Source organism: Notamacropus eugenii, chromosome 1 (genome assembly GCF_028372415.1).
Source record: "Notamacropus eugenii isolate mMacEug1 chromosome 1, mMacEug1.pri_v2, whole genome shotgun sequence".
NCBI classification, from domain to species: domain Eukaryota; kingdom Metazoa; phylum Chordata; class Mammalia; order Diprotodontia; family Macropodidae; genus Notamacropus; species Notamacropus eugenii.
Genome location: NC_092872.1, coordinates 700,266,093 through 700,293,734, shown reverse-complemented (window position 1 = coordinate 700,293,734; position 27,642 = coordinate 700,266,093). Strand labels below are relative to the sequence as shown.

Below are 27,642 nucleotides of genomic sequence, written 5' to 3'. Positions count from 1 at the left end.
GCAAGAATTTCTTTTTATCTCTATTAAACTCCATCTTCATAGATTCATCCCGGTGCTCTGGCTTGTCCATTTAGATCATCTCAGCTTTGTCACATGCATATTGGATGAGCATATTACCCCATTCATCCAAATCCATGATAAACGAAATCAAACAACACAGAGCCAAACCCAGACCCCTCCTGCCATGCTGACACCCATTTGCAGTCTCGCCATCTGAGCAGATCCGCATCCAAGCAATTGTATTATCATCCAGATCCCCATCTTTCTCTATCTTCTCCTCAAAAATAGGACAAGGTATCTACCAAAATCATTGCTGAAATCTGGGTCAACTGTATGGATCACATCCCCGTTGTGGGCTAGTCCACCTCTGACGAAACTTCTCTGCTTTCCATAGCACTCTAAGATTTACGCAGGACTTTCCCCACAATAACCCTGTGAAGTGAGTAGGGCAGGTTTTATTACACCCATTTTCCAGGGGGTGGGGGGAATGGCCCCAGAAAGAGTAAAATGATTCTCCTAGAGGCTCAGAGCTAGTGTCAAAGCAAGGCCCAAAGCCAGGTCCCTAAGCTCAGTCCTCTCCAATGGCAGGAGGGGCAGCGTGTGTTTCATAGAGTATGAGAACCAGGAGGAAGCTCTCTCGTTTTAAAGAAAAGGAAGCTGAGGCCCAGAGGGGCCAGGACCAGAAAACCACATAGCAGGTTGTAATAGGAAAAAGGGCCTATATTGGTTCCCATTATTTACATGGCCCCAGATAAATCGTTTCCCCATTCTAGGCCTCAGTTTCCTCATTTAGATTAAACTAAAAAGTCCCTGAATTCTCCTACAGTTCTAAACCACTCTAGGACTCCTGATCCAATTCTCTTCTCTATGTTATTGTCGTTCAGTCGTGTCCAGCCTTGTGATCCATAGCACGCTAATACTGTCCATGGCATTGTCTTGGCAAAGGTACTGCAGTGGTTTGCCATTTCCTTTTCGAGCTCATTTTACAGATGAGGAAACTGAGGCAAAAGGGTGAAGTGACTTGCCCAGGATCACATAGGAAGTATCTGAGGCTGGATTTGAATGCAGATCTTCCTGACTCCAGCCTGGTGTGCTATGCTCTGAGCCACCTCACTGCTCTTTCCTCTGCACCGTAATAAATAGAATTTGGTTTCTGAACCTTCTACTTTAAACTCTGCCCCGTTGGCCATTGCTATAAATTAGCCCCCTGCAAAGGAATATAAACAGAAAGTCCTCCTTTGGACTGCCATCAGCCCTGAAGCAGATGGTGTTCAATTTGAACCTGGAACCCCACCTGGCCCCACAAGAAACAGACCGTGTCAAGTTTTTGCCATGTCATAAGAGTTGGGCTTTGTTTCTGTATTACTACTGATCAAATAAAATGAACCACTAATGTTGTTAGTTGGGAACCAGGAAGAATGGGACCTGGTGTGACTCAACAGAGGTATCTGCCACTCCTTGTGCCAGCTCAGGGCGCCCACCCCAGACACCTGTTAAGGGTCTGTGAGTTATAGAGAGAGGCCTTTGTTAACTCCAATAGCAGTGAGGTTTCTGGGCTCATTCCACAGTCCCTTAAACACAACTTCTGTTCAAACAAAGCACCCTGGCACAAGTTATTCCCCCATCTTGTCTAATGAGTGCAGCTGGTCCTGCTGCAGACAGAGCTAATTACCACTGGGGAATGTGTAGTGTGCCCATGTGAGAGCAGTGATTAGAAAGGGAATGCACTGGTCCTTGTCACCCTAATGAGCAACAAACAGCAAATCCTTGAGCAAACACAGAAGTCTTATGGGTGGAGTGAGGAGGGGCGGGGTGGAGGGGAGAGAAGGGAAGGAGACCTGCCTGGGTAAACAGACCAAAGCACACACAACCTTGGCAACCCCAGCACAGCAGTGAGGGATGCACTCACCAGTCTTCCCAGCTGCCTCTCCCCACCCCCATCCCCCAGAAGGAAGGAATGAAAACAGCCCTGAGAGGCGCTGCTGGGATTTGGTAAATGTCCATCCACTTAGTTGCTGTTCCTGAAGTAAACTTGTATGACTCTTAGAAACCTTAGACGCCATCCTCCTGGGCATTTAGAAAGCATCCAGAAATCCTGGACCAGCAATTATCAAACTAACTCTCAGGCCTAAGGCCACTTAGAGGTCACTGTTAGCCCTGTCTAGTGTAAGTCATTATTCTGGATCCCATGGGGTGAGATTTCTGAGAACCTGTTAGGCCTGTAATGGTAAAAAGGACCAACTTAATTCCCTTCAGCTTGAATACATTTTTCAGGCTATGGATCTGCCTTATGACCTCATTCCCGACTCACTCCAGCTTTCTCTTTTGCTGGGCTTCCCACAAAGGCCATGGAAGATGGTGGTGGCCAAGACCAGTAGATGCTACACTCACTTCTCACGCTAGCCCTCCAGCACATCCCCTCCCCCAAGCACCTGTCCCAACAGAGAGGCATAACTGGTGGTATTGGCCCACCCTACTAACTGTAGCCCGGGTCTATGAGTCACACCCCATCCTCATAACTTGTGAATTCCCAATTCAGGGGGCATTCTAGCACTCCCCTTCCGGGTCACTTTAAGATATGCCCAACCCACCATTCCAGTCTTGTTCCACACAACTGCCCCACCAAAACTCTCCACTATCCATATCCCAATATACCGTACACACTTTGGCTTCTGTCCTTTATTCAGGCCATTCCTCATGGTTGGAAAGACCTTCCTCTGCTTTGAAGATGATCTGTCCTTCCAAGTCCACCTCAGTTTTCAACTCTTCCATAGATAGATCAATGGATCAATGGATAGATAGAGATATCTTTAGATGTGTGTACGTGTCTATATGTATCTATGTATATGCATATACACATACATCTAAAGATAAAGATATATACATATCTAAAAATACATATGTGAAAGAGTATGCATGTGTACATAGATATGCATATGTATGAGTATATATGTACATATACATGTATATGCATGCATCTAAAGATATAGAAATCGATGCATATCTAAAATAAAGATATATGGAAGGGTATGCTTATATACATACATATGTGTGCCCATGCACACATACATGTGTATATGCCTAAATACACACATCTAAAGGTAAGAACTGGATCTGTGATTTGTTAGTACAGGGAACTTTGTAGGATGAGGAAACTCCCTCTATCAATGTAAGTTGACCACTTCTCTGCATCTCATAGGGTCTTAGAGAGTTGTCTAGAGCCCTAAGAGATGAAATAACTTATTCAGGGTCACACAACCAACCTCTGCTTCTGGCAGCATTAAGGCTTAAATCTAGATCCTCCTAGCCCCACAGCCAGCTCCTTCTCCCCTCTACAATTTTATATCATAAAACCTCCTCTCTGCCCAACTAGACTCTAAGGTCCCTGAGGTCAAGACTTGTGTGGTGACATTCCCTGGGACATGACTTTACACAAGAGACATTTTGATTACTCTGAGTCAGTTCATAAAGACAGCTAGTAAGTTGGTGTTTATTGAATTCCCAAGTGCCTGGCATGCACAAGAGCTGAGGGCAATGTATAACCAGGTGAGGACTCCTGCTGTCAAGAGTCTGCTGTCTACTTGGGGAAAAACAACATGGGATCAAGAAGGTATCAGGGACACTTATAAAACCAGTTGTGGACAAGCAAATGGGACACTGGTTTTCAATAAAGGTGGGCAGTGTGTAGTGGGGGAAAAGCACTGAACTGGTAGTCAGGAGACCTCAGTTCAAATCTCTGATATTGTAGGCAAATCATTTCTTTCCTAGAATCTTCAGGTTGAAAGGGCTCTCAGACCTCACACAGCCCACCTGAAGAAATATGTCCACACCTGGATGCTCATCTAGAAAATGTCAGTATCTGCAAATTCCATTTTAAAAAATTTCTGAGGTTTGAAGCTAGAACCTGGAATGGAACCAGGAAGCAGCACATTTTTAAAGCATCTCTGGTTGCATCAGACCATGTGGCTGCTGTGTGAGTGGGGAGACCTTGGGCAAGTCTCCTCTTTGAGGCCACAGTCCCTTCTCTGTAAAATGGAAGAAGCAATCTTTGTGTGACTGTGGTGAGGAAATCCTTTATGAATCTTGAACCACTTAGTAGCAATGTGAGTTACTATTATTGTTTACAGTAGAGAGCTATTGTGAAAAAAAAGACCTGGTAAACTGCAGAGAAGGCTGTGGCATCCTGGGATGAATGATTTGGGATGGTGAGGAGCCTCAGAATTTTTCTGATCCTACCCCAGAGTTCAGTGACTTATCCAAGATCATCCCGCTAGAAAGTAACAGTAAGCCTTCAAGCCCACGATTTCTGACTATCGTTTTCCAGGATTTTCCAAGATCTGACGAGAGTGTGTGTGAACAAAGCAAACACACCTTTAATACAGGGTATTTCTATCCATAAACTTTACAACTTCATATAAAGCAATTAATGAAAGATATGTATTGCATCAATTCCCAAGTAATGCTCTATATCTTTTAAATTGCACCCATAGCCCTCAGTCCTACTGAAGATCTGTCCCTGGGTCCCCTCCCACAGCTCAGTCAATCTATCCCAGGCTATTGCAGCTTGAGGGATCGAGATTCTGTGTCTCAAGGTGCTAGGGGGGTCACTGCAGCCTCAGTTAGTTTATTACAGATGACATGCCTTCATGCAGGGCAGGAATGAGCCAAGAGCTTCTCCTACGTTGGGGGTAGGGGTGCAGGAAGGATGTTAGACAAACATGCGTGCTAGAAGGCAGTATCCATGGACCCTCAGATCACCACCCACAGCGGGAATTGGTTCCTCCTCCTCTCACTTTGGCTGAAAACCAAGGTTGAAGACTCGTTTAAATAAAACCTCTGCCTTCCTCCTAGTAGTAAAGAACACCCACGTAGGTCACCAAAACTAATCATGAGCTTTCAGGTTCTGACAGTATTTTCATAGGAGAGCTGAAAGAGACCTTAGAGGTCATCTCATTCAAGCCTTTTATTTTACAGATGAGGAAAGTGAAGTACAAAGCAGGAAAATGACTGTCCTGAGGTGACAAAGCTAGGAAACAGCAAAGCTGAGACTCAGGCGCAGGTCTCCAGGCTCCTAAGCCTGCTCCCTTCCCACCATAACCAGCTGCCACTAAAACAAGATTATGCCAGTGGACGCTAAGCACAGGAGAGTTCTACTAAGCTCAAAGGCTTCTTGGGGAGAGCTATATCTGTTGGGAGGACCTTGGAAAGGTCCATCAACCAAAGCTAGTAGGCAAAGGGTGAAATGTTTGAACTTTTTTTTAATGATGAAAACCTTTTACTGAAGGGTAGTAATGCCCTGATGATGTGATGGATCCTTGGATTGTTGATGTATATACATCCATGTATCCTCAGCACATAGCAGTGACTATACATAATGGTAATAGGTATCATTTATATAGAGAAACTATATAAATGGGGTGCAATGGATAGAGTGGTAGGCCTGGAGTCAGGAAGTCTCATCTTCTTGAGTTCAAATCTGGCCTCAGACGCTTCCTAGCTGTGTGACCCTGGACAAGTCACTTCCCCTTGTTTGCCTCAGTTTCCTCATCTGTAAAATGAGATGGAGAAGGAAATGGCAGACCACTTCAGTATCTCTGCCAAGAAAACCTGAAACAGGGTCACAAAGTTGGGCATGTCTGAAAAACAACTGAACAACAAAAAAGAGAAGTCCCTACCCTGATGATGTGGAGGTTCCTTGTAATGTTCAAGTATGCTTGTACGTACTCTTGGCACATAGCAGCGACTGTATGTGATGTTAATAGCCATCCTTTACGTAGTACTTTAAGTACTTTAAGGTTTGCAAGTGCCTTGCTATTATTATCCTTATTTTACAGCTGAGGAAACTGAGGCAGGCAGTGGTTAAGTGACTTGTCCAGGGTCACATAGCCAGTCTGAGGTCAGATTTGAACTCAGGTCTTCCTGACTCTAGGTCCAGTGTTCTATCAGCTGCCTGTGTGCTGATCCTCAAACATGCTCCATAATTTCCCATCTCCAAACCTTTGTACTTTGCCCGGAATGTGTTTTCCCTCAGCCCCACTCACCCAGCTCTTATCCATCCACCCCCATCTTTCAGGGCACAATTCAAATGCCATTTCTTCCGTGCAGCCTCTCCTGAGACCCTCAGTGGGAATGTCTCCCTCCTCGGTCTCCCCATGATATGATATCCTGGGAATCCTTATGGAGGTCCTGACCTTAGCCCTGTCCTTCATACCTCTCTCTCTCCTGTATCACAGTCATCTGTGCACATATTCCCTTGAGAATGGCATCTTCATTCTCTCTGTTTCAGTGTCCCCCTCTTGGACTTAATCAATATTGGTTGAATTTCACAGTGATTTTTTACCTTATCTCCCCCACTAGACTGTGAGGACAAAGACCAGTGTGTTATAGTAGAAAGAATTCTGGACAAGAAATAGAAAGACCTGCTTCTAAGTCTTGGTTATATCCCCTCCCTTTTTTTTTTTTTTTTTTTGGCTTTGTGTGGTCCTGGGCAAATCACATCTCTCTGGACCCCTGTGGCCTCATCTCTAAAATGGGGATAACAGTATCCTCTGTGCTTTCTACCTCATAAACTTCCAACAGAATGTAGGGTGTGTAGAGTGCTTTGTAAACAAAAAAAGTCTTATAAATGTCAAAATTTGGGTTCTTTTTGTCCATCCTTGTGCCTGGAATAAAGCCACTCAGCAAACATTTTTAAAATTATTTTATTTGTTTTCACTTTTCTACAATCACTTCCATATATCTTAGATTCCCCCCTCCCTCCCCGAGATGACATGCAATCTTATGTAAGTTCTACACATACATTCTTATTAAATATATTTTTACCTTAGTCATGTTGCATAGAAGAATTAAAATGAATGGGAGAAACCATAAAACAAACCAAAACAACACAAGAGAAAATGGGCTACTTCATTCCGTGATCCAATTCCATAGTTCTTTCTCTGGATGTGGAAGGCATTTTTTCAGAAAACATCTTTTTAATGAATGTGCAAAGTAGCATGAGGCAGTAAGGAGATTCTAAAAATGCAAAGCAACAAATCTGCCTTTACGGAGTTTCTGATCTAGTTTGGAATCAAAAAATCAGTGAGAAGATGAATAGTAGCCCAAATGGGCAGTCAGTGAAGATGCAGAGAGACAGAACCATAGAGAGAAACAGAGAGAGATTTCTGTGGGTTGGGGCAAAGGTTTCTTGGGTCAAGTAGAACTTGGCCTGAACCTTGCTCCCAACATCAGATGTTGGTAAACTGAGAAAGTTCTGGGCAGAGGGAATAGCATGGGGGAAGATAAGTTCGTGGGAGCAGTATGGCTCAAGCAGAGGGGTCAGAGAATCCGGAGATGGAAAAGTCCGATGAAAATGGTCTAATCCAACCCCTTCATTTCATTGATGAGGAAAATGAGTCCTAAAAGGACTCAGCTATGGTCATATAGCTAATAAATGGCGAATCTTGGCTCTTTTGATTTCAAATTCAGGGCTCTTTTCGCAACACTAGCGTTTTTCCCTCTAGGGGAACAGCTAGTGAGGTCAATTAATGAGAACATTCCCCAATTTGGCTGTCCCTCTGCCTGGCTCTGCCTTAGATGAGCTTTCTATTTGGAAATCTGTCCCTTATGTAAGATGGAGCTTTTTCCTTAATTAAAAAGAGATTTAAAATATCAGGGGGGCGGGGCAGGATCCATCAGTGGCTGTCTCCATTGAGCATTTCTCGGTTTTGAAATCTGTCGGTCTTGCCCCTCTCCCCCTCCATAAAGCAGAGCTTTTTCCTTAATTGGGGAGGTAGGGGGAGATTAAATGCATCTAAAAATCTCAGAGGCATTTTTAGTTTTCTGTTGTTTTTTTTAGGACATAACTCGATTTTTTAAAAAATCCTTTTATCTCTTGGGAATTAATGCTGCCCCTGAGGCTTCCACTGAGACCCAGGATGTGCCTAGTCTAGCCCATATTTTAAATGAGGATTATGGTGAAAGAAAACATTTATTGAAGATCTAGTCCATGCTAGGCCCAGGGCTAGGCACCATTGGGGATATACCAAGAAAAACCACATGCCTCGTCCCAAGCTTACAACTGAGTTCATGAGAAGAAGACACATTCGAGGGAGGGTGTCCCAGGATTCCAACTGGCACTGAGATTCCAACCAGCTCTGCCATCCTGATGGTTCTGCCAAGTCACTCCTCCCCTCCACCCCTCCCTGGACGTCAGGTTCCTTGTCTGTAAAATGAAATTAGAATATAAGCTCCTAGAGGGTAAGGATTGTCCCACTGTCCTGTTTACTTGTATTTGTATGTCCAGCACTTCATGCTGTGCCTGACACGGAGTAAATGTTTCATAAATGCTGTATCTATCACTTTATCTATCTGTATCAAGCCATCTACCTATGACATATCTATCCATCCATCTGTTTACCAATCAGTCTGTCCATCTATATTTCTCTCTATTCATTTATCCATCTATGCCAATCCATCTGTCCATCTACCTATTTTTCTATCACCTGTTTCTGTCTATACATCCATCCATTTGCCTATCAATCTGTCCATCTATCTTTCTATCTACCTTCCTATCTGTCCATTTATCAATCTTCCTGTTTATAACCTATATCTGTCTATCTGCCCATGTATCTATCCATCCATTTACCTATTAATCTGTTCATCTAGCTATCTTTCTCTCCATCTACCTAGGTACCTGTCCATTTATCCATCCATCCATCCATCTATCCATTCATCCATCCATCTACCTATCAATCTGCCTATCTATCTTAGTATCTACATACTTGTCTATCTATCCATCCATCTACCTATCACTCTGTCCATCTATCTACCTTTCTCTCTATTTATCTAATTAGCTAACTAGCTATCTGTTTAGCTGTCTACCTATCTGTCTATCCATCCACCCATCCATCCATCCATAATCTATCTCATATAAAATGATTCCTCTCCTCCCTGTCTTTCTGCATATCCTACATGGAGAGTCTAGCCATCATTCTAGAGTCCTGCCTGTGAGCCTTTGATATTTCATGCATACCAGTGCAGCCCTGGGGCCAGCCTTGGCCTCACCATGTGACCCTTGTAGCAGCGTCCAATGTTGAGCTCCCTCAGCCAAATGAGGGAGATTCCATTTGTCATATATCAGGCACCTTCTCTGTTCAGAAGCACTGTTAGGTCTGTGTCTACAAAGTCTCCTGGCTCCTGTTGGGTGAAAAAGAACCAAATGAAAGGAAGGTATGAGATGAGCCTGAACAATGGAGGGCTATAAATTCTGACTCAAAGCACCTGCCCCTGAATCCCTGCCTCAGAAATGATGAGTCTCAGGTGCTCCCAGTTATGGCTATTAGGTTGTGGGAAAGAGAAGCCAGGGATGAAAGAAGATTCCACAAGGAGAATGGGGAATCTCTGGAGATAGTGAGCTCCCCATCCCTGGAGAGTGTGAAGCAGAGTCTGGATGAGCCCTTGGCTCAGGTAGAAGAGGATTCCTGTTCAGACACTGGATTAGAAGAAACAAGTCCCTTCCATCTCAGAAGTTCTATGATCCTGATTCCATCAAATCCCAAGTTTTAGAACCTGCAGGACCACCCCAGAGGAGCTGACCTATCGGGGCCACCCCAGGGGGCCCATGCTGACCCTACAGAGCAAGGGGGTGGGGGCCACAAAACTTCACCAAGCAACCCTTTGCTATAAGCAATCTCAGACTTTTTAATTAACATTTTTAGTTAACCAAAAATTTATTTTTTAGTTATTAAGAGAAGACACTTCACAGGAGCGGTGTTTCTTGGCCTAATGGAAAAAAGACTGGACTTGAAGCCAAAAGACCCAATCTCCCACCATGGCTCCATTTTTTTCCTAGCCATGTGACCCAGCACTGTGAGAGCTTGGGTTTGAATCTCTGCCCTGCTGCTTACTAATGATGACAGCCAGCATTGAATGTTATCCTGTCTGAGTCTCACAACAACCCTGGGAGGCAGTGCTATAACTATTCCCATTTTACAAATGAGGAACCTGAGACACAGAGAAGTTAAGTGACTTCCTAGGGTCACATAACCTGTAAGTGTCTGAGGCTGGATTTGAACTCAGGTCCAGCACTAAATCCACTGCATCCCTAACTGCTTGTGTGAACTCAGATAAATCCTCTTACCTGTCGGCTTCACTTTCCCAGTCTACAAAAAGATGACATGGGGAGCAACTAGATGGCGCAGTGAATAGAGCACTGGCCCTGGAGTCAGGAGGACCTGAGTTCAAATCCAGCCTCAGTCACTTGACACTTATTAGCTGTGTGACCTTGGACAAGTCATTTAACCCCATTGCCTCACCTCTTCCATCTCCAAAAAAGAAATGATGAGGCTGAACTAGTAGATCTTAAGGGCCCTTCCAGCTTCAAGTCTATGGTTCTTTGAATGAGAATTTCAGGGTTATTTCCCCAAGAGACCAAACTCACCAACTTCACAGGTCATCTTGGAAGCTTTGGAGAGTGATGGCCATCTCAGAGAGACTTGATTTGATAGCAGGACTTTAGGCCACCAATAAGAGGATCTTTCTCAGGTTCCTTTAGCAATTCCACCCTGAGAGACTGAAGTCAAAAGTCAAGGATTCAGTCAGCTCCATCTGACAGCTGGCCCTTATTCCTTTTCTACCTGTATGACCTTGGTCAAGTCACTTAACTGCTTCATTTTCCTCATTTATAAAATGAGGATGATAATAGCACCTACCTCCCAAGGTTGCTGTAAGGATCAATGAGATAATATTCATAAAGCACTTAGCATGGGGCCCGGCACATAGTAGGGGCTTAATAAATGCTTCTTCCTTTCCCTTGTTCCCTTTTTTTTCCCCAGAGGGTGAGATAGAACTATATCTCACATGGTCAAAGCGGATCTCATGTTTTTTTGGTGAAGGGAACGGGGTTCCTTCCTGGACTTTCAACAGATGCCAGGAAATAATCTTCATGGGTAGGTGAACAGCATAGCCTCTGTCCTTCCCCAACTACGTGCGCACACACTCACACACACACACACACACACACACACACACACACACTCCTAATCCATACCACCCTTTCCTGTTTCCACTTGCCTTTTATGAGAGGTGTAAGGGAAAATGAAGACCTGAGTTCAAATCCAGTATCTGCTCCACATTATATATTATAGTTATGCAGGTTGATATCCATCCATGGACCTCCATGTCTTTCCATGTAAAATAAAGAGGCTGGACTAGATGACCTCTCAGGGTCCTGCCAGCTCTAAACCCTATGATCCCAAGTGGTCAGCAAGGGCACCCAAACCAGAGAGCCAATGGGAAGGTATCCTGGAGCCATGAATGATACCTCTACATCCCATTTTACTGGGATTCCCAGGCAGAAAAAAATGGCAGCTGAAGAGACAGCACCATTGCCTACCATTCCAGGATCCCATCAGAGCTAAGCTAATCACCACATCCCACTCCAGAATAACAGGAGCTCACGATCCTCCCACAACTCAGAATCCCCAGAGAAGGCTTTGTTCACAGTCAGTGGAAGTGCTGAATGTGAGAGAGTGAGCGAGACAGAATTCACCTTCATGCTCCACCAGTAGACAATTAATTATCAGATTCTTCAGGGAAGGTTTCCATCTCACAGCTCTTGGGACTTGAAAAGGGAAGGAAAATAACACAATGCAGTCTAGGAGGCCCAAGCTTCATCCTTTTTGTTTAATAAAGGAAACTCTGGCTTCTATATGAGGATGCTACCCTCCAGATGTTTTATAACAGGTGAAAAATCAGTCAGCAAACATGTATTAATCACCTACTGTGTGCCAGGCACCAGGCAAACACTGGAGGTATCTAGGCATAAGTGAAGCAGTCCCTGCCCTCAAGAGGCTTATGTTCTGTGGGGGAAAGACAACACCCGTGCACATATTCCTGGCTTTACTTCCAACCAGTGCGAGAAGAGTCTGCTCTCCTAAGGACTCAGCTTTCCGCACATTCAAAATGGTGGTGCCGTAACAACATTAGGAATTCATGTTTCTAAAGCCTTTGTAGGCCTTCTTAGTAAGAGCGGTGTCACAGGATAGTAATGAAAGCTATGGAGCACATCTCCACTAACATCCTTCTCTAATATCCACAGAGGTAGTGGAAGGGAGCCTGCTTTACCAGGCTGGGGAGGATATGCTAGTTTGGGAATGGACCACATGCACACACTCAGGGATCAAAGCTTACTGCATTTCACAACCTTTTCACCAGGTTGGCTGTAGGGTGAGACATTTTCATCTACTGCACCTTACAAAGACCACCTCCTAAGGCCCAGAAATAGTTTCCATCTGTCTTGGCAGGAGGAGGACCCACACTGATGATATGGATATCTGGGGTATGAAAGTACAGGACACCTCAAGACACCTAGGTCAAGTTGGAAGGAAGGAAGGAAGGGAGGAAGGAAGGGAGGGAGGGAGGGAGGAAGGAAGGAAGGAAGGAAGGAAGGAAGGAAGGAAGGAAGGAAGGAAGGAAGGAAGGAAGGAAGGAAGGAAGGGAGGGAGGAAGGGAGGGAGGGAGGGAGGGAAGGAAGGAAGAGAGAGGGAAGAAGAATTTATTGAGCACCTACTGTGTGCCTGACCTTATGCTAAGCACTTTACAAATATCTCACATTATCCTCCCAACACCACTGGGACAGAGATGCTATTTTTGTTCCCATCTTTCAGGTAAGGAAACTGAGGCAGACAGAGGCTAAGTGACTTATCCATGGTCGAATAGCTAACAGTGACAAAGCACTTGCTTTGTGCCAGGCACCACGCTAAGCATTTACCAAGTATAATCCTATTTGATCCTCACCACAGCCTTGGGAGGTAGCTGTTATTATTATCCTTACTTTACAGATAAGGAAACTGAGGGGAAAGAGGGGAAGGACAATAGCCTTTTAAGGCAAAATGCCTTCTACCCTCAGAGAAAGAACTATGGAATTCATTCGCAGAATATAGCAGATCGTGTGTGTGTGTTATGTTTTGATGTGTTATATGATTTCTTCCATTTATTTTAGTTCATCTACACAGCATGACTATGAAAACGTATTCAATAGGAAAGTATGTGTAGATCCTATATAGAATTGTATGCCATCTTGGGGAGGGAGGAGGGTGGTGGGGGGTAGGTAACGGGGAAAAAAAATCTAAGTTTTATGGTAGTGATTGTAGAACATTAAAAAGAAAAAAAAAGAAAGAGGGGAAGTAGCTCACTCAGTGTCACATAGCTAGTAAGTGTCTGAGGTCAGATTTGAACTCTGGTCTTCCTGACTCCAGGACCAGCACTATATCTACTGCACCACTGTTCATTAGAACTAAGTATATGGACTCGACCACACTCTGGGGACAGTCACCTGGGGGGAAAAGCCTAGTTCTCTGAGTGAATTTATGAAAAGGAGAAGTGCTGTGACTGTTTTAGTACCTCTGCTCTTTGTCTTGAACATATCTAAGAAGGAGTTATTCATTTTTCAAACTTGCATTTCAGAGAAAATGTTAGACTTGGGTTGGGTTTAATCTGCTATGGTTTGCCACCTGTCACTAGAAAGAGGAATGTTACTGAAGAACATTGGGAGCGCTAGAAATCAGATCAACTAGCATTTATCAAGTACCTACTATGTAGCACCTACTGTGTGTGTGTGTGTTCGGTAAAGTAGGGCACCCCAGGCATCGCTCATATCTCTCAGTACCTTGTAGTTCTGCTATTTCCTCTGTAGATTCAATTCTGTTCCTTTGGTGGCCGTCATCATCACTTGAGGATCAATTTCTCTCCACTTTAGCAGTGACTAATGGAAATTCCTGATTGGATGTCCCATATCATCCTCAACCCCTCACTCTCATTGAGCCTCTCATATCCCATCCATTGCCAAATCCCGTTGTTTCCACCTCCACAGTATATCTTTCTCCAGTGTATCCCCTTGTCTCCACTCACATGGCCACCACCCTAGTGAAGGCCCCAATCTCCTATCCTCTTAATTGACCATCTTGCCTCAAGTCTTTCCCTGCTCCAATTCATCCTCCATATAACTCCTAAAGAATGGATTGGGGCCTTAACAATCATCTTGACCTAGGTTTTGTCCCTGGATTTCCATGACTCTGGAGGAGAGAGTAAGGCTGATGACTTTGCCCAGCTCTGCCTCACCTCAATCCGATTCACACACACAAGTCAAGACATCCCCCTCCTGGTGTCACTGCTCCTCTTTGAGAGCAAAGTACAAATAACGACAAAAAAAGAACCAATCTGACCATATTGCTCCCCTTCTTAGTAAATGCCATTGGCTCCCTCTCACCTCTAGGGTCAAATGTACATTTTTCTGTCTAAACTGGAGCTGGGCTTTTTCTTTCCAGCCTTGTTAAACCTTACCCCTCGACACATTCTAGGGTCCAAACAAACTCTCCTTCTTACTGTTCTTCATACATATCCCTCCACTCCACCTCAGTGCCAGTACACTGGGTTGCCCCCCATCCCTAGGGTGTCCTCATTCAACATCCCCTCTTAAAATCATTTGTTTCTATCATGACTCAGCTCAAGCATCATAACATTTAGATAGCATCTACTGCATGCCAGACACTATGCTAAACTCTTTCCAATTATCTCATTTGATCCTCCCAACCACCCTGGGAGGTAGGTGCTTTTGTTATCCTATTTTACAGATGAGGAAACTTGCGGCAAACAGAAATTAAATCACTTGCCCAGGATTGTATGGCCAATAAATGTCTCAAGCTGGATTTGAACTTGGGTTTTCCTGACTCCAGGACCAGTGTTCTACCCATTACCCTACCTAAATGCTTATGAAGTCTTAAGAGGTGTTGTAGTCTGCAATGATGGTGGGAGTAGCAGCTCGAGAAAATCAGATCCTTGAAGTGTTTAGTTTGGCTGAAGTTTGGATACAGCTCCTTTCCTTGAAGATGAAGAAGATCACCCTCAAAGGGCAGGAGAGTGGGAAGACTCCCTAGTAGTCCCCACCTAGAAAAACAGTGTGACTCATACCCTTGATTGTTTTGTAATTTTTTTTTCTGGCACATTTTGGAATTCAGCTATTATTTGAATCACTGACTAAGGGTCTGCCCACACACAGGGCAAGTGTGTCCTTGTGGATAGCTGGAGATGCTCATCCTAGAATTACCAGATTAAGATTTGGAGTGGACAGGAAGGGACCTCAATCATCTAGTTCTGTTGTGACATCCACTCTTGCCACCCCCCTCACTCAAGTGCCACCATTTTACAAATGAACCAGTTGAGACCCAGAAAAGTCACTTGTCCAATGTTATGTGGGCAGTAAATAGGAGAGGTGGGATTTAACTCAGATTCTCAGCTGGCAGACTCAGTGCTCTGAGCACAACTGACTTTCATAGACATCCAGGACTATGCTTACTGCCTTCTGCCCATGGCTTGGTGCTTGGCTTGAGGGAAGGGAAGTTGTTCCAGGCTTCGGTTCTGTATAAAAAGAGCAATGCAGAGGGAACAGGGCAAATCTAAGTCCCTCCCTCAGAATCACAGGATTGGAGCATCAGCAGGTTCCTCAAAGGTCACGAAGTCATACTGAACAATATCCTTGATAGCATCCATCACATAGCACAATCCTGCCTCCTGTTTTCTTTTGTCAGTTTGCTTCCACAATTCTCCCCTCTCTGATATTCTCTCTCTCCCTTTCAACTGACTCATTCCCTACTGCCTGAGAACATCTCCTACATCCTCTACAACCCTCACTTGGCTCCGCCATCCCCTCAAGCCATGACTCTTCCCCTTCATGGCCAAACTCCTTTCAAAGAAAAAAAAAGATGTTTACACTAGTGGCCTCTCCTTCCTCTCCTCATGTTCATCAACTCCTTGCAATCCTGGTTCAGAGCTCATTGTTTATGTTCTCTCCAAAATTACCACTGATCTCTTACATCCTTCCTCAATCCTCATCCTTCATGATCCTTCTAAGCATGTCACTGCTGACCCCTATCCTCTTTTGGGTGGTTTTCATGACACAACTTTCTCTTGGTGCTCCTCCTACCTGTATGGCTGTTACTCTCTTCTTAGTCTTTTTTTATTGTCTCATCATCCATATTCTGCCTTGGGCCCTCTTTCCTTCTCTCTTAGTGATCTTATCAAAGTTCATATAGGTCTAATTATCATCTCCAAGAAGTTTATGCTCAGATGTGTAGGTCGTTATTTTTCAGTTGTGTCCAACTCTTCATTTGGGTTTTCATGGCAAAGATACTGCAGACATTTGCCCTTTCCTTCTCCAGCTTATGGGACAGATGAGGAAACTGAGGCAAACAGGTTAAAGTGACTTGCCCGTGGTCATGTAACTAGTAAGTGTCTGAGGACTGATTTAAACTCAAGAAGATGAATTTTCCTGACTCCAGATCCAGTACCCTTTCCACTGCACTACCCAGCTGCCTTTGAGATCTGAATATCTAGCTCAAATCTCTCTCCTATGCTCCAGTCTCACATTGCCAATTGCCTATTGGACATCTTGAACTAAATGTCCCAAAGGCACCACAAACCCAACATGTCCATAAATAATCTCATGATCTTTCTCCTCAAACCATCTGTTCTTCCTAACTTCCTTCTAGCTGTGGAAGGTACCACCATCCTTCCAGTTATGTGGTTCCCAACTTTGGAGTTGTCCTCACTTCCCACTCACCCTTACCCCATATAGCTAATCAGTTTCAAGTCTTATCAGTTCTTCTCCTACACCATCTCTCCCATTTGTCTTCTTTCCACTCACATAGTTACATCTCTCAAATGGACAATAGTAATAACCTCCTAATTGGTTTCCCCACCTCTCTAATTGATTCCCTGTTACTTCTAGGCTAAAACATAGCCTCTACTGTTGGGCATTGAAAGTCACCATCTGACTTTACCTTTACCACCTTTCATGCCCTCTATGTTTTAGATAAATTGGCCTTCTTGATATGTCTCACCAAGACATCCCATCTCCCACCCGTCTATGTACTTTTGCTTGGAAGGAGCTCCCTCCTTATCTCCTGTCTTCTCAGAATCCCTGGTTCCCCAAAACTCAACTCAACAGCTATTTTTTGTAGGAGATCTTCCCTGATCCATTCATCTCACTTCTAGTGAGATTCCCCCAATTACCTTTGACTTATTTTGTATAAACTTACATTAATATATGTTGTCTCCCTCAGTAGAATATCTAGCCAAGTCAACAAGCATTGATTAAGCTCTTGCTTTGTGCCAGACATATACACCGGGGATTAAAAAAAAAAGCCCTTGCTCTCAATGTACAGTCTAATGAAAAAGACAATATGAAAACAATTGTACAAACAAGGGATATACAAGATAAATTGGAGGTATCCTGAAAGGAGAGACATGAAAATTAAAGTGAACTTGGGAAGAACTTATTGAAGAAAGTGGTATTTTAGCTGAGACTCCAAGGAGAGAAGACAGAGACAGAGATGAGGAGGGAGAGCATTATCAGCCTAGGGGACAGCCAGAGAAAATATTCCCAGTCTGTAGATGAGGTGTTTCATTAGAAGGATAGCAAAGAGGTCAGTGTTACTAGATTGCAGACTACAGGGAGGGGTGGGGGGGATGGGGACAGGGAAGATAAGGTGTAAGGAGACTAGAAATGGAAGAAGAGGTTAGGTTATGGAAGGTTTTGCAAGTCAAACAAAAGATTTTATATTTGATCCTGGAGACAACAGGAATCGATTGAATAGGGAGGTAATGTGGCCACACTTGTGCTTTAGGAAAATCAGTTTAACAGGTGAATCTAGGATGTACTGGAGTAGGGAGAGACTTGAGGAAGGGATACCAACCAGCAGGCTATTGCAGTAGTCAGCATCAGAGGAAAGAAGGAGGTGGATACAAATGATGTTACAAAGGTTGTAAATATTATATATGTATACATATATACACATATACACACATATACATACATATATACATATATATACACATATATACATACGTATACATATATATAAAGGTTGTAAAGTTTCTTTAATGAATGCATCTTGAAAAGTGTGGTCCTTCCTGAAAAAAATTCCAAACCCCTTTCTTAAGAAACTCTTCCTGACCACAGTCTTGCTCCATGACCCCCTCCTTGTATATCACACATACAATCGCTATACCTAACACACATACAATTATAAATATTGCTGTTTCAAAAACATGCTTGTGTGTGTACCAAGTTCATATTTCCTTACGCACTTAAATTTTCATCTGAAATTATTTGGCTTTTGGCTTCTTTGTATTTGCCATTTCCATATGTGGATCTGTGTGATTGTCCATTGATTGTAAATGACAGGTTATGTAGGTGTGATAGTTCTCTTTGTCAGCCTAAGAAACTCATGGAAAAAAAAAATCATCCCAGTTCACTGACTTCCGGGTGCTCAGATTATAAAGATCTCCTGTATACCAAGTGCCCTAGTAAAGAGATTACTCCTGGGTCACAGCTCTTAGAATTATCTTCTGGGCACACCTGGGACCCTTCCCATTTCCTCCCTGCAGTGGCTACCTTTGCCCAGTGTAGGAGGGAGGGTAGGGAAGTCCCCACTCATGGTGCAAGAACATGTGCTTCTGGAACTAAAAAATGAGTTTTTCCATGAAGACCCAATCAGACAAGGTGACTGGGTTCTAGATCAGTTCAGTTCAATTAAGCTTTCAATTAATCAAATTCAATACTTATGGTATATCAGGTATTGCCCTGAAACTTTGCTAAGCACTGAAGATACAAAGGTGAAAAACAGTCTAGCTCCTCCAAGGACCTTTTCACAAGGGCAAATGAAGCATTGACATTTATTAGTTTACTTTGAACAGAGAGGCATTGTAGTGCTGCCCATAGGGAGCTGACCTGGGACCCAGAAAGATCAGAGTTCGAATCCTGCCTTTGACACATACTGACTGTGAGAGCCAAATCTCTCAGTAATCCAGACAATTCTCCAGTGCTAGAAGTTGTGGAGAAGATGCTGACCTACATCAGTGGAAGGTGTTTCTTCATCCCAGGTTTTTTTATATCAGCTAAATCACAGGTCCAGTCCCTTTCACTGTGAACCAGAGCATTGTAAGTGTAAATGAAAGGCTATGAGAAATTCATAGGTTTCCAAGGTAGGAGCAACGTTCGAGATCATCTGCTCTGATGCCCTCAGAGGAAATGACTGGTATAAATCCTAACAATAATAATAATGATAACAGCAAATATGTATATAGCTCCTACTACGCCCCAGGCCGTGTGCTAAGCGCTTTACAGCTGTTACCTCATTTGATCCTTACAGCAAGCCTGGGAGGTAGGTGCTATTATACCGATTTTACACATGAAGTAACTGAGGCAAATAGAGATTAAGTGACTTGGCCAGGGTCACGCAGCTAGCAAGTGTCTAGTGGTGGATTTGAATTCAAGTCTTCCTAATTCCAGGCTGGGTGCTGTCTCCCCTGCATCACCTAGCTGCCTAAACAGAAGATATGACATGTCCACAGTCATACTGGTATGAAATAGCAGAGCTGTGAAGATTCAAACCCAGATCTTCTGACTCCAAACCCAGCATTCTTTCCAACACACTTTTGTCAAGTAAGGAGACGCCCCTGACAGCTGGTAGAAAGGGGTAGAGTAGTGGGGAAGGGAGAATCAAGGAAAAGAGTGTCATAGGATTGATGATTTAGCATTGGAAGGTAGGTCAGAGGTCATTAGCTCCAATTTCTTGATTTTACAGATAAGTCTGGGGTGTAGAAAAGTGAAGTAAGACCATATAGGTCATACTTGGCTGAGTGGAGATTTGAACTCAGACCGTAATAGAGGCCTTGGTCCCTACAGGCTAAAGAGATGAATACAATTACAGTCACCTGAGTTTTCTCATCTGTAAAATGGGGTTAATAATAGCACCTACCTCCCAGAGTTGTTGTGAGGATCAAATGAGGTAACATTGTAAAGTACTTTGCAAACCTTAAAGCTCTAGAGAAATAACTAGCTATCGTTAGTACAGTCGTGTCTGGCTCTCCATGACCCATCTGGGATTTTCTTGGCAGAGATACTGGACTGGTTTGCCGTTTCCTTCTCCAGCCCATTTTACAGATGAGGAAACTGAGGCAAACAAGGTGAAGTGACTTGTTCAGGGTCACCCAGCTGGGAAGCATTTGGAGCTGGATTTGAACTCGGGAAGATTTCTCTTCTTGATGCAGGTTGGGTATTTTACCCACTGCTCCACCTACCTATTACTGTTATTAGTTTCTTCTTAAGCACCACTCAGAGGTGATGACAGCATTCTAAACCACCATAATGCACAAGAAGGAGGTCCCAGCTGAGCTGTCACTTTAGAGGGAGGGAAATTTTCTAGAGATGGAAGAGAACATTCTCAGGAGGGAAGTGTGTGATCACAAGGAAGGAGGGAGGGGAAGAAAGCAAGGCCAGCCACATAGCTGAGCTGCCCTGTGGGTCTAACCATTGTGGCCTCGCTGGAAGCCAGCTCACTCTGCAGAACATTGTGTCCGTGTGTGAAATGTTCCGAGTGTCAAACAGCAGTGAATTTTTGAAGCACGACCTGGTATTTAGTTGGGGCCGATGGTTGCTGAGCCCAGCTATGTCTCTTTTAGGCAGGAGAGGGCACTCTTGAGACATCATTGGCGGCAAAAAGTGTGTGTGTGTGTGTGTGTGTGTGTGTGTGTGTGTGTGTGTGTGTGTGTGTGTGTGTGTGTGTGTGTGTGTGTGTGTGTGTTGTGTTTTGTTTTGTTTTGTTTTCCAAAAGAAGTCTCTGAGATTGGCTCTGGCAGAATTCCCAACCTCAAATCCTCCAGCCCTATTACCAAATGTCACTGAGTAATGGCCCTGTTTGACTGTGGTGTTGGCCCCCTGACTTGTATTACCTGTCAATCTAGGCTGGGTGAAAGGGCTTTACCTGGAGCCAGACATTTTCAGCCCAGCACTGTTGTAAGAACCAGCTCTCTGGGCTGTTGGGAAATGAACTGTAGTTAAGCTGAACATGCTGGATACATATGTCCCAGAGCCTGAGCACCCCAAGAGGTGATCAGTCTGGGAGTAGTTCTAGCTGAGAGCTGCAGGGTCCAGATGTGGAATCTGAGTGCCAACCTGGAATAACCAAGACAGCCTTTCTGGACCACCTCCGATCTGAGAACTACCAGGAAGGAGGGACCCCAGTGCAGACCTTTTTACCAGGCCATAGCAACATTCATGAGGGCCTCTATGGTCACAGAATCATGTAGAGAGTTAAGGGAAAGGAAGAGTGTTTTTTAAGCGCCCACTGCTCTGTGCTGTTGTATTAAGTGCCTACTGTGTGCCAGGCTCTGTGCTGTTGTTTTTCTTTTTTGAAAATTTTACAATTATTTTTTTGTTTTAAAATTACTATCTCATTTGATCTTCACAACAACCCTATGAAGTAAGTACTCTTATTATTCCCATTTTACAGTTGGGGAAACTGAGACACAGTAAACGATTTGCCCAGAGTTGTATAGTGAGTAAGTATCTGAAGCTGGATTTGAACTCAGGTCTTTTCTTCCTGACTCTAGGCTCAGTGTTGAATCTGCTCTCCATCTTTGCTGCAGAATGTTCAAAATGGGAGGAAATTTAAAGAACAATTAGTCTAACACCCTTACACAAAAGAGACCCAGCTCATATTCCACCTTCTACTGGCCTTTTTTAGTCTTTCTCCTTTTTATTTGTGACTCTGCATAGCCCTCCATTACTTAAATCCAATTTGCTTACATGGTCCTCTTAGAGAGTGAGGGACAGACAATTAGCAACCACAACTTTGTCACCCTATTTGGAGTTTTCTTGGCAAAGATACTGGAGTGGTTTGCCACTTCCTTCCCCAGCTCATGTGACACATGAGGAAACTGAGGCAAACAGGGTGAAGTGACTTGCCCAGGGTCACACAGCTAGTAAGTGCCTAGACCAGATCTGAACTCAGGAAGATGAGTTTTACCCAACTCTAGGTTCTGTACTCTGTGCACTATGGCACCCCCAGATGCCCCATGCAGATTTGTGCCTTTTCCAGAACTTGTGGTCTTAGTGAGTGGCTTGGGATGGGAGAAGTTACTCATTTTACCTAGGATCACACAACACCAGCATGCGTCAGAGGCAGAACTTCCTGACTCGGAGGCTGGCTCTCTGTCCTCCATACCAAGCTGCTTTGCTTCAAGTCCTTCTTTCAGTCCACAATACTGTGTGTGAATCACAATAATGTCTGAGTTAAAGGGGGCACTGGAGCCCATCTAGTCCAGCCCCTACCTGACCTGGGGACCTCTCTACAACATCCCCACCTCCTCATGTAGAGCTAGGGAAGGGAGAGTGCTTGGCATCGAGCAGTCATCTATTAATGACATCAGTGGTGCATCACACCTTTGACTTGTAAACTTGTGCCATCCATCCATTCACACAGCCAGCTCCCCTTTCCTGCTCTTGTGAAGTCTGTTTCCGTAACTGAACTACAGGATTCTACCTTTATCTCTGTTAAATTTAATCTAGATTAGGTCCCTGGCTCTTGAGATATTTTTCTTAATCCTGATTCTATCACCCACCACCCCTCAGAGTTTTTGGTCATCTACACATTTTTAGTAAGCCTGCCTTTACCCAAATCATTAATAAAAGTATTAAGCAGTCTCAAAGCAACAATATTCCACTTGAGACCTTCCTCCCAGATGATATCTACTCGGTAATGATTATGCTTTCAGGTTGGTCATTCAACTAGTTCTAACTCCACCCGGCTATGTGGGAGTAGGGCTTTTATCTTTCCATCTTGTCCATAAGATATTCTATTAAATGGTTTTGCTTAAATCTGGGTACTCCATGCTCAATCTGTGACATTACCCTCCTCTACCAATTTAGTTACCCTGTCAACCTTTTAATGGGTTCTATCCTTGGACAAGATGTACATAGACGATATCATAAATGAGGGTCGCTGTCTCCCACGGAGGACCAGCCTTGGAGGGTGAATGCCAAAGTGTAATCTTTCCCTCTTTACTGGAAATGTGAACCCTGTCTCACTGATTACTGGATACAGCAGACTCCAGATGTTGGGCAAGGCTTCTGGTCACTGGTGTCCTGAGCCAGCTCATTCTGGCTCAAGGAACTGGTTGTTAAATTGTTATTGTCAGTATTAACATCTCAGAAATGAGCAACCACTAAAAATCAAGCCTGCATACCTTGTTTTGTTGATTATCCAGACTAAGAGCAATGGAGAAAATATTAATGGTGCTGATTAAACTTAAAAGTCTAGGCTGCTAGACTTTTTTTTCCAGAGAGCTGGATGTTAAACATTTACCATGGTCTAGCTGCCTCCTGACAGTATTATGTGGGTGAGGCAGAAAAAACTTTTAGGTCTTACTTTTGAACAGACAGGCACCCAAAGCTTTGGGACTACATAAACCAACAGCAGCTAAGGTGTACACCTTCATTTTCTGCAAAAACGTTGATTATCCCTGAATCTTAGTAAGACATGGGGACACACATTGGAGATCCCTTACTTTACAGAAGAGGAAATTGGAATTCAAGTGGAGAAATGGTGTTTTATTTCTCCAACTAGACCTTAAACTGCAGAACAGAGACCGTGTCTGGGTCTTAATAGTAACAGCCAGCATTTATGTTACACCTACTGTATACTAGACACTGTGCTAAGTGCTTTTACAAATATGATCTCATTTGATCTTTGCAACAACTCTGGGAGGCAGGTGTCATCATTGTCCCCATTTTATAGTTGAAGAAACTGAGGGAGCCAGAGGTTAAGTGATTTGCGCAGAATCCCACAGCTGGTGAGGCTGCATTTGCTTTCAGGTCTTCCTGACTCCATCCCTACACAATGATCCATAGATGTGTTCTCAAAATTCCTGGCAGCATATAAAATATGATAGGAATGTTAACTACTATTATTACAAAAACCCAGTTAGCTAAAGGAGCCCTTCAGGCAGATAAAAGGACCCCCCCTTATCCTACAGGACCTTTCTTCACTAGTAAGCAATGAATGGTAAAAGAGGAGAGTTCTTAGCATGGCAATGAACTGATACAGGAGAGGCCCCAGTTTACAGAGGATAAAACTGATCCCAGGAGCAGGGAGCGACTTGTCCCTGCTTACCTCGGCCAAGCTGGTTGATGCTGGCAGGACACAGCATTGATAAGAAAGAAGCAGCCAGTGCCCCAGCAGACAGTGGCAGGAGGAAAAGGGAGGGGAGATACTCGGTGCTGTGAGATAATTGTAGCAGCTTTGCTTTTAAATGGCTTGTTTTGGTCTTGTTTTCCAAGGGCCCAGCACAGTTTAATAAATTCTTTTAACACTGAGGTGGAGGAGGGGAAGGTGGGGAAGGGGCTATCAGCAAACACGCCACACTTGAACAATTTCTCTTCCACTGTTTATTGTCTACCGGATACCTGCTCAGGTATGAGTTTGACCTGGATGTGCAATGAGTCCCCTTCCTTCTTACACAAATGCATGAAGTGGGGCAACCCCGACTTCACTCCCAGAGCTCTTTGCAACACTTTGCCCCACTTCATGCCTTCTGTAATTGAAACGGAGATTCACTGGAGACTTTGACCCCCTCATTTTACAGAGGTGACAGCTGATACCCAGAGGTTGGGAAATGACTTGTCCATGATCCTCTGGGCCAGCCTGGATTCATTCACTCTGTAGAAGAACTATCTGGCTCTCCTTATATACAAATTTAATTGAGCATCTGGCATGTGCAAAGCCCTGTGCTAGGCAGGAGGCGGTGTGCTGTAATAGGTATTATCAGGAGACCTCAGTCCTTTCCCTTGCCTCCTCATTTAGAGCTAACCATACTTATAAAATCCACTTACCTACTCTGTGCTTTGGCATTTCCGTCTTTAAAATGGGGATGATGATATTTTGCCTCTGATCAGCTGTGAAAGAGACTTACATGATGTGAAAGAGACTACTCTAATGAAAGGTCATGCTGTTCCATGGACCAGAGTTTGATGGGATTTCACTCTCTTTAATAGTATTAGGAAGGTCCAGCAGCCCCCTGCAGCTTAAGGGCCATAGCTGCAGTGAGCCTGGCCATTAATCTGACATGATCCCTACTCCATTTGTACTCAGAAGCATTAAGCCTGAGATGAGAGCCAAACCCATGCTCTGGGCAGCACAGGAAATTAATCAGATGCTCTGACTGAAGGTTCTGGATGTGAATCCCAAAATCTCAGAAGTCAGTTTTTCATCAGCATATTCCCTCCCACCACTGGAGCCAAGCACAGCCCCTCTAAGAGCTTAGAAATGGTCTCCAAGAGATGCTATGACTAAGAAACTCCATCTCCTAGCGGCCAGCCTGTGGATGGATGGTTGATTCTCTCTGCACTTGGCTGGACTGGGCTGGGGACAACAGGCCTATCCACAACTAGAGCTGTATTTGTAGTATTTGTAAGTTGGCAATATCTAGCTAGAGCTGAAGCTCTGATGGAATGGCTTTCCAGGACCCAGGTCGCCTCCACGCCATGATGAGACATCAAAGAAGGACTCTAGTCTTGTTATAACAACTGAAGCACAATACATGAGATCATTTGAAATATAAAACAAGAGACATCCCAGTAATATGTGTATGCTAAAGGCTGCAGGAACACTGTGAAGAAGGAATGTAGTGAATTTAGGGGTAGGTGAAGTCACTTGTGGCCCTGAGTGTCCTGGGAAGGATTCATGGAGTAGGTCATTCATTCATTCATTCATTTATTCATTCATTTATCCATTCCTTCACACTTATTGATTATCTGTTGCATCTAAGGTCCTGTGCTAGATGCTGAGGGAACCACAGTCCCTGATGTCATGGAGTTGATGAGGAGAGATGAGCCACAAAGCCAAATAACCAAATGGCAGTTGATATCCAAGCAGGGCAGGCCGTGCTGTCTTGAGTACAGACATATCATTTGGTAGGGGAAGGGGATCGTGGAAGATTACAGGGAAGACACAGGGCTTGAAGGGTGGGTAGAATTACAAAAGGCAAAAATGAGAAGGGAAAACATTCTTTGGGGATTCAATCACAGGATTCAGGGCTAGAAGAGAGGACTTTGAGATCACCTAGTCCTACCTCTGGGGCAGCCAGGTGGCACAGTGGATAGAGTGCCAGGTCTGCACCTTCCTGAATTCAAATCCAGCCTCAGACATGTACTGGCTGTGTGACCCTGGGTGAGTCACTTGACCTTGTTTGCCTCAGTTTCCTCATTTGTAAAATGAGCTGGAAGAGGAAATGGGAAACCACTCCAGTATTTCTGCAAAGAAAACCCCAAATGGGGTCATGAATAGTCTGAAACATCTGAAGAACTACAATAAATCCAAACCTGTGATTTTTTACAGCTCAGAAAGGCTAAGCAGTTTGTCCCATGGTAACATATATGGCCTGTGGTAGGGCAAGGATTGACACTCAGACCTCTTACGCCAAGTCCAGCGCTCACAGCCCTCCCATCCAGCCTGTGGTTGGGGAAAGTGCAGGCTGTGTATTCAAGGAGAACTTCAGGGGAAACCTGTGACATTGGGGGACCCTCCTAGTTTGCTTTTCTCCAAGGTCAGCCCAGGCAACTGTCTGTTCCACAGGGGATTATTGCCCAGGCTATGAACTCTTTCTTCCATCCCTTTGAGGCCTGTTCACTGCTTGTTAGCGCCTCAGCAGGGAGGTAGGCAGCAGCTAGCATTGGGGGAGATTCAGATCAGATGTAGTTAATAGCTCTGGGAAAAGGTTGGGGAGTGAAGGAGCTTGAAAATCATGGCTAAAAAGGTTTAATTTTTAAAATGTCTATGAATGTAATTTATACATGCTCTCCCTGCCTCCCATTACCATAGATAATCGAGAGGAGGCTAATTTAAATTCCCATTCAATGCAGGTTAGTTGGACTCCTATGGAGTAATGAAAAGTGTGTGATGGGGGCTGGGGTCCTCTCCTCCAGCTGCTGCTCTGAGGGAAGGAGGATGCCTCAGCCAGAATGAATTTGCACATATGACAGACTCCAAATCTAGACATGTTGGGTTTTTTTGTAACAGGCAGAATCCCTTTGGTGAATACTGGTTTCTCTGGATGTACAGGCCAGCCGCTTATATGATTTGGAAATGACATAACCATTTTGTGAACATGCATGTATATGTACACATACATACACATACATGAACACCTATGCACACAGAGAGTTACTTTGCCCTCAAGTGTCCCACCAAACTGACCAAATTTCTTATGGAGATTCAGATATAGATATCTATCATATGAGGACAAGGGATGTTCTCCTGTCCGCTCTGTCATTCTCAACCCATTCCCTCATCTCTCTCCTGCTCAAACAGCTCCAATCCTTAACTTGTTGCAACAAATTGACAGCGGCCTAGTTTTGCCCTCTCTCCACCCCCAAGCCTCTGCCCCCATCATTCCTCCTGTGTACTAGGGCTTCCTTTATTCAGCTGACCCAGTAATCCTGGGCCATATCCTCATTAACCTGGCTAAATTTCAGAGCAATTCATCAGAGACAGATCAAAACTGCCAGGAATGTTGCCTAGTCTTCGAAAAGGCTTTGGTTCCCCCTGCCCCATATTTCACAGACTCTTATAACATCAGAACTGGAAGGGACCTTAGAACATAGAAAGTAGGAATCTCAGAGAATATCTCCTCCACCCCCCGCATTGTACAAATAAGATTTAACCATCAGGTAAACTGAGCAGCCCCGGGTGGTACAGGGGTTACCATCTCCCTTAAAGTACACAGCTTCATTCACTTGGTGGGTCCTATTTGTAAAGAACTGTG

At 44.1% G+C, this 27,642-nt stretch overlaps 1 protein-coding gene across 1 annotated transcript in view; it reads right to left on the bottom strand.

The window, feature by feature from the left end:
* Positions 1-27,642, bottom strand: part of LOC140519956 (uncharacterized) — a 119,537-nt gene that overhangs the window by 80,484 nt on the left and 11,411 nt on the right. Inside the window, exon 3 of the mRNA XM_072633523.1 lies at positions 10,121-10,142. Within this exon, the coding sequence (XP_072489624.1) occupies positions 10,121-10,142 (22 nt within the window). The remainder of the gene's footprint in view (positions 1-10,120; positions 10,143-27,642) is intronic.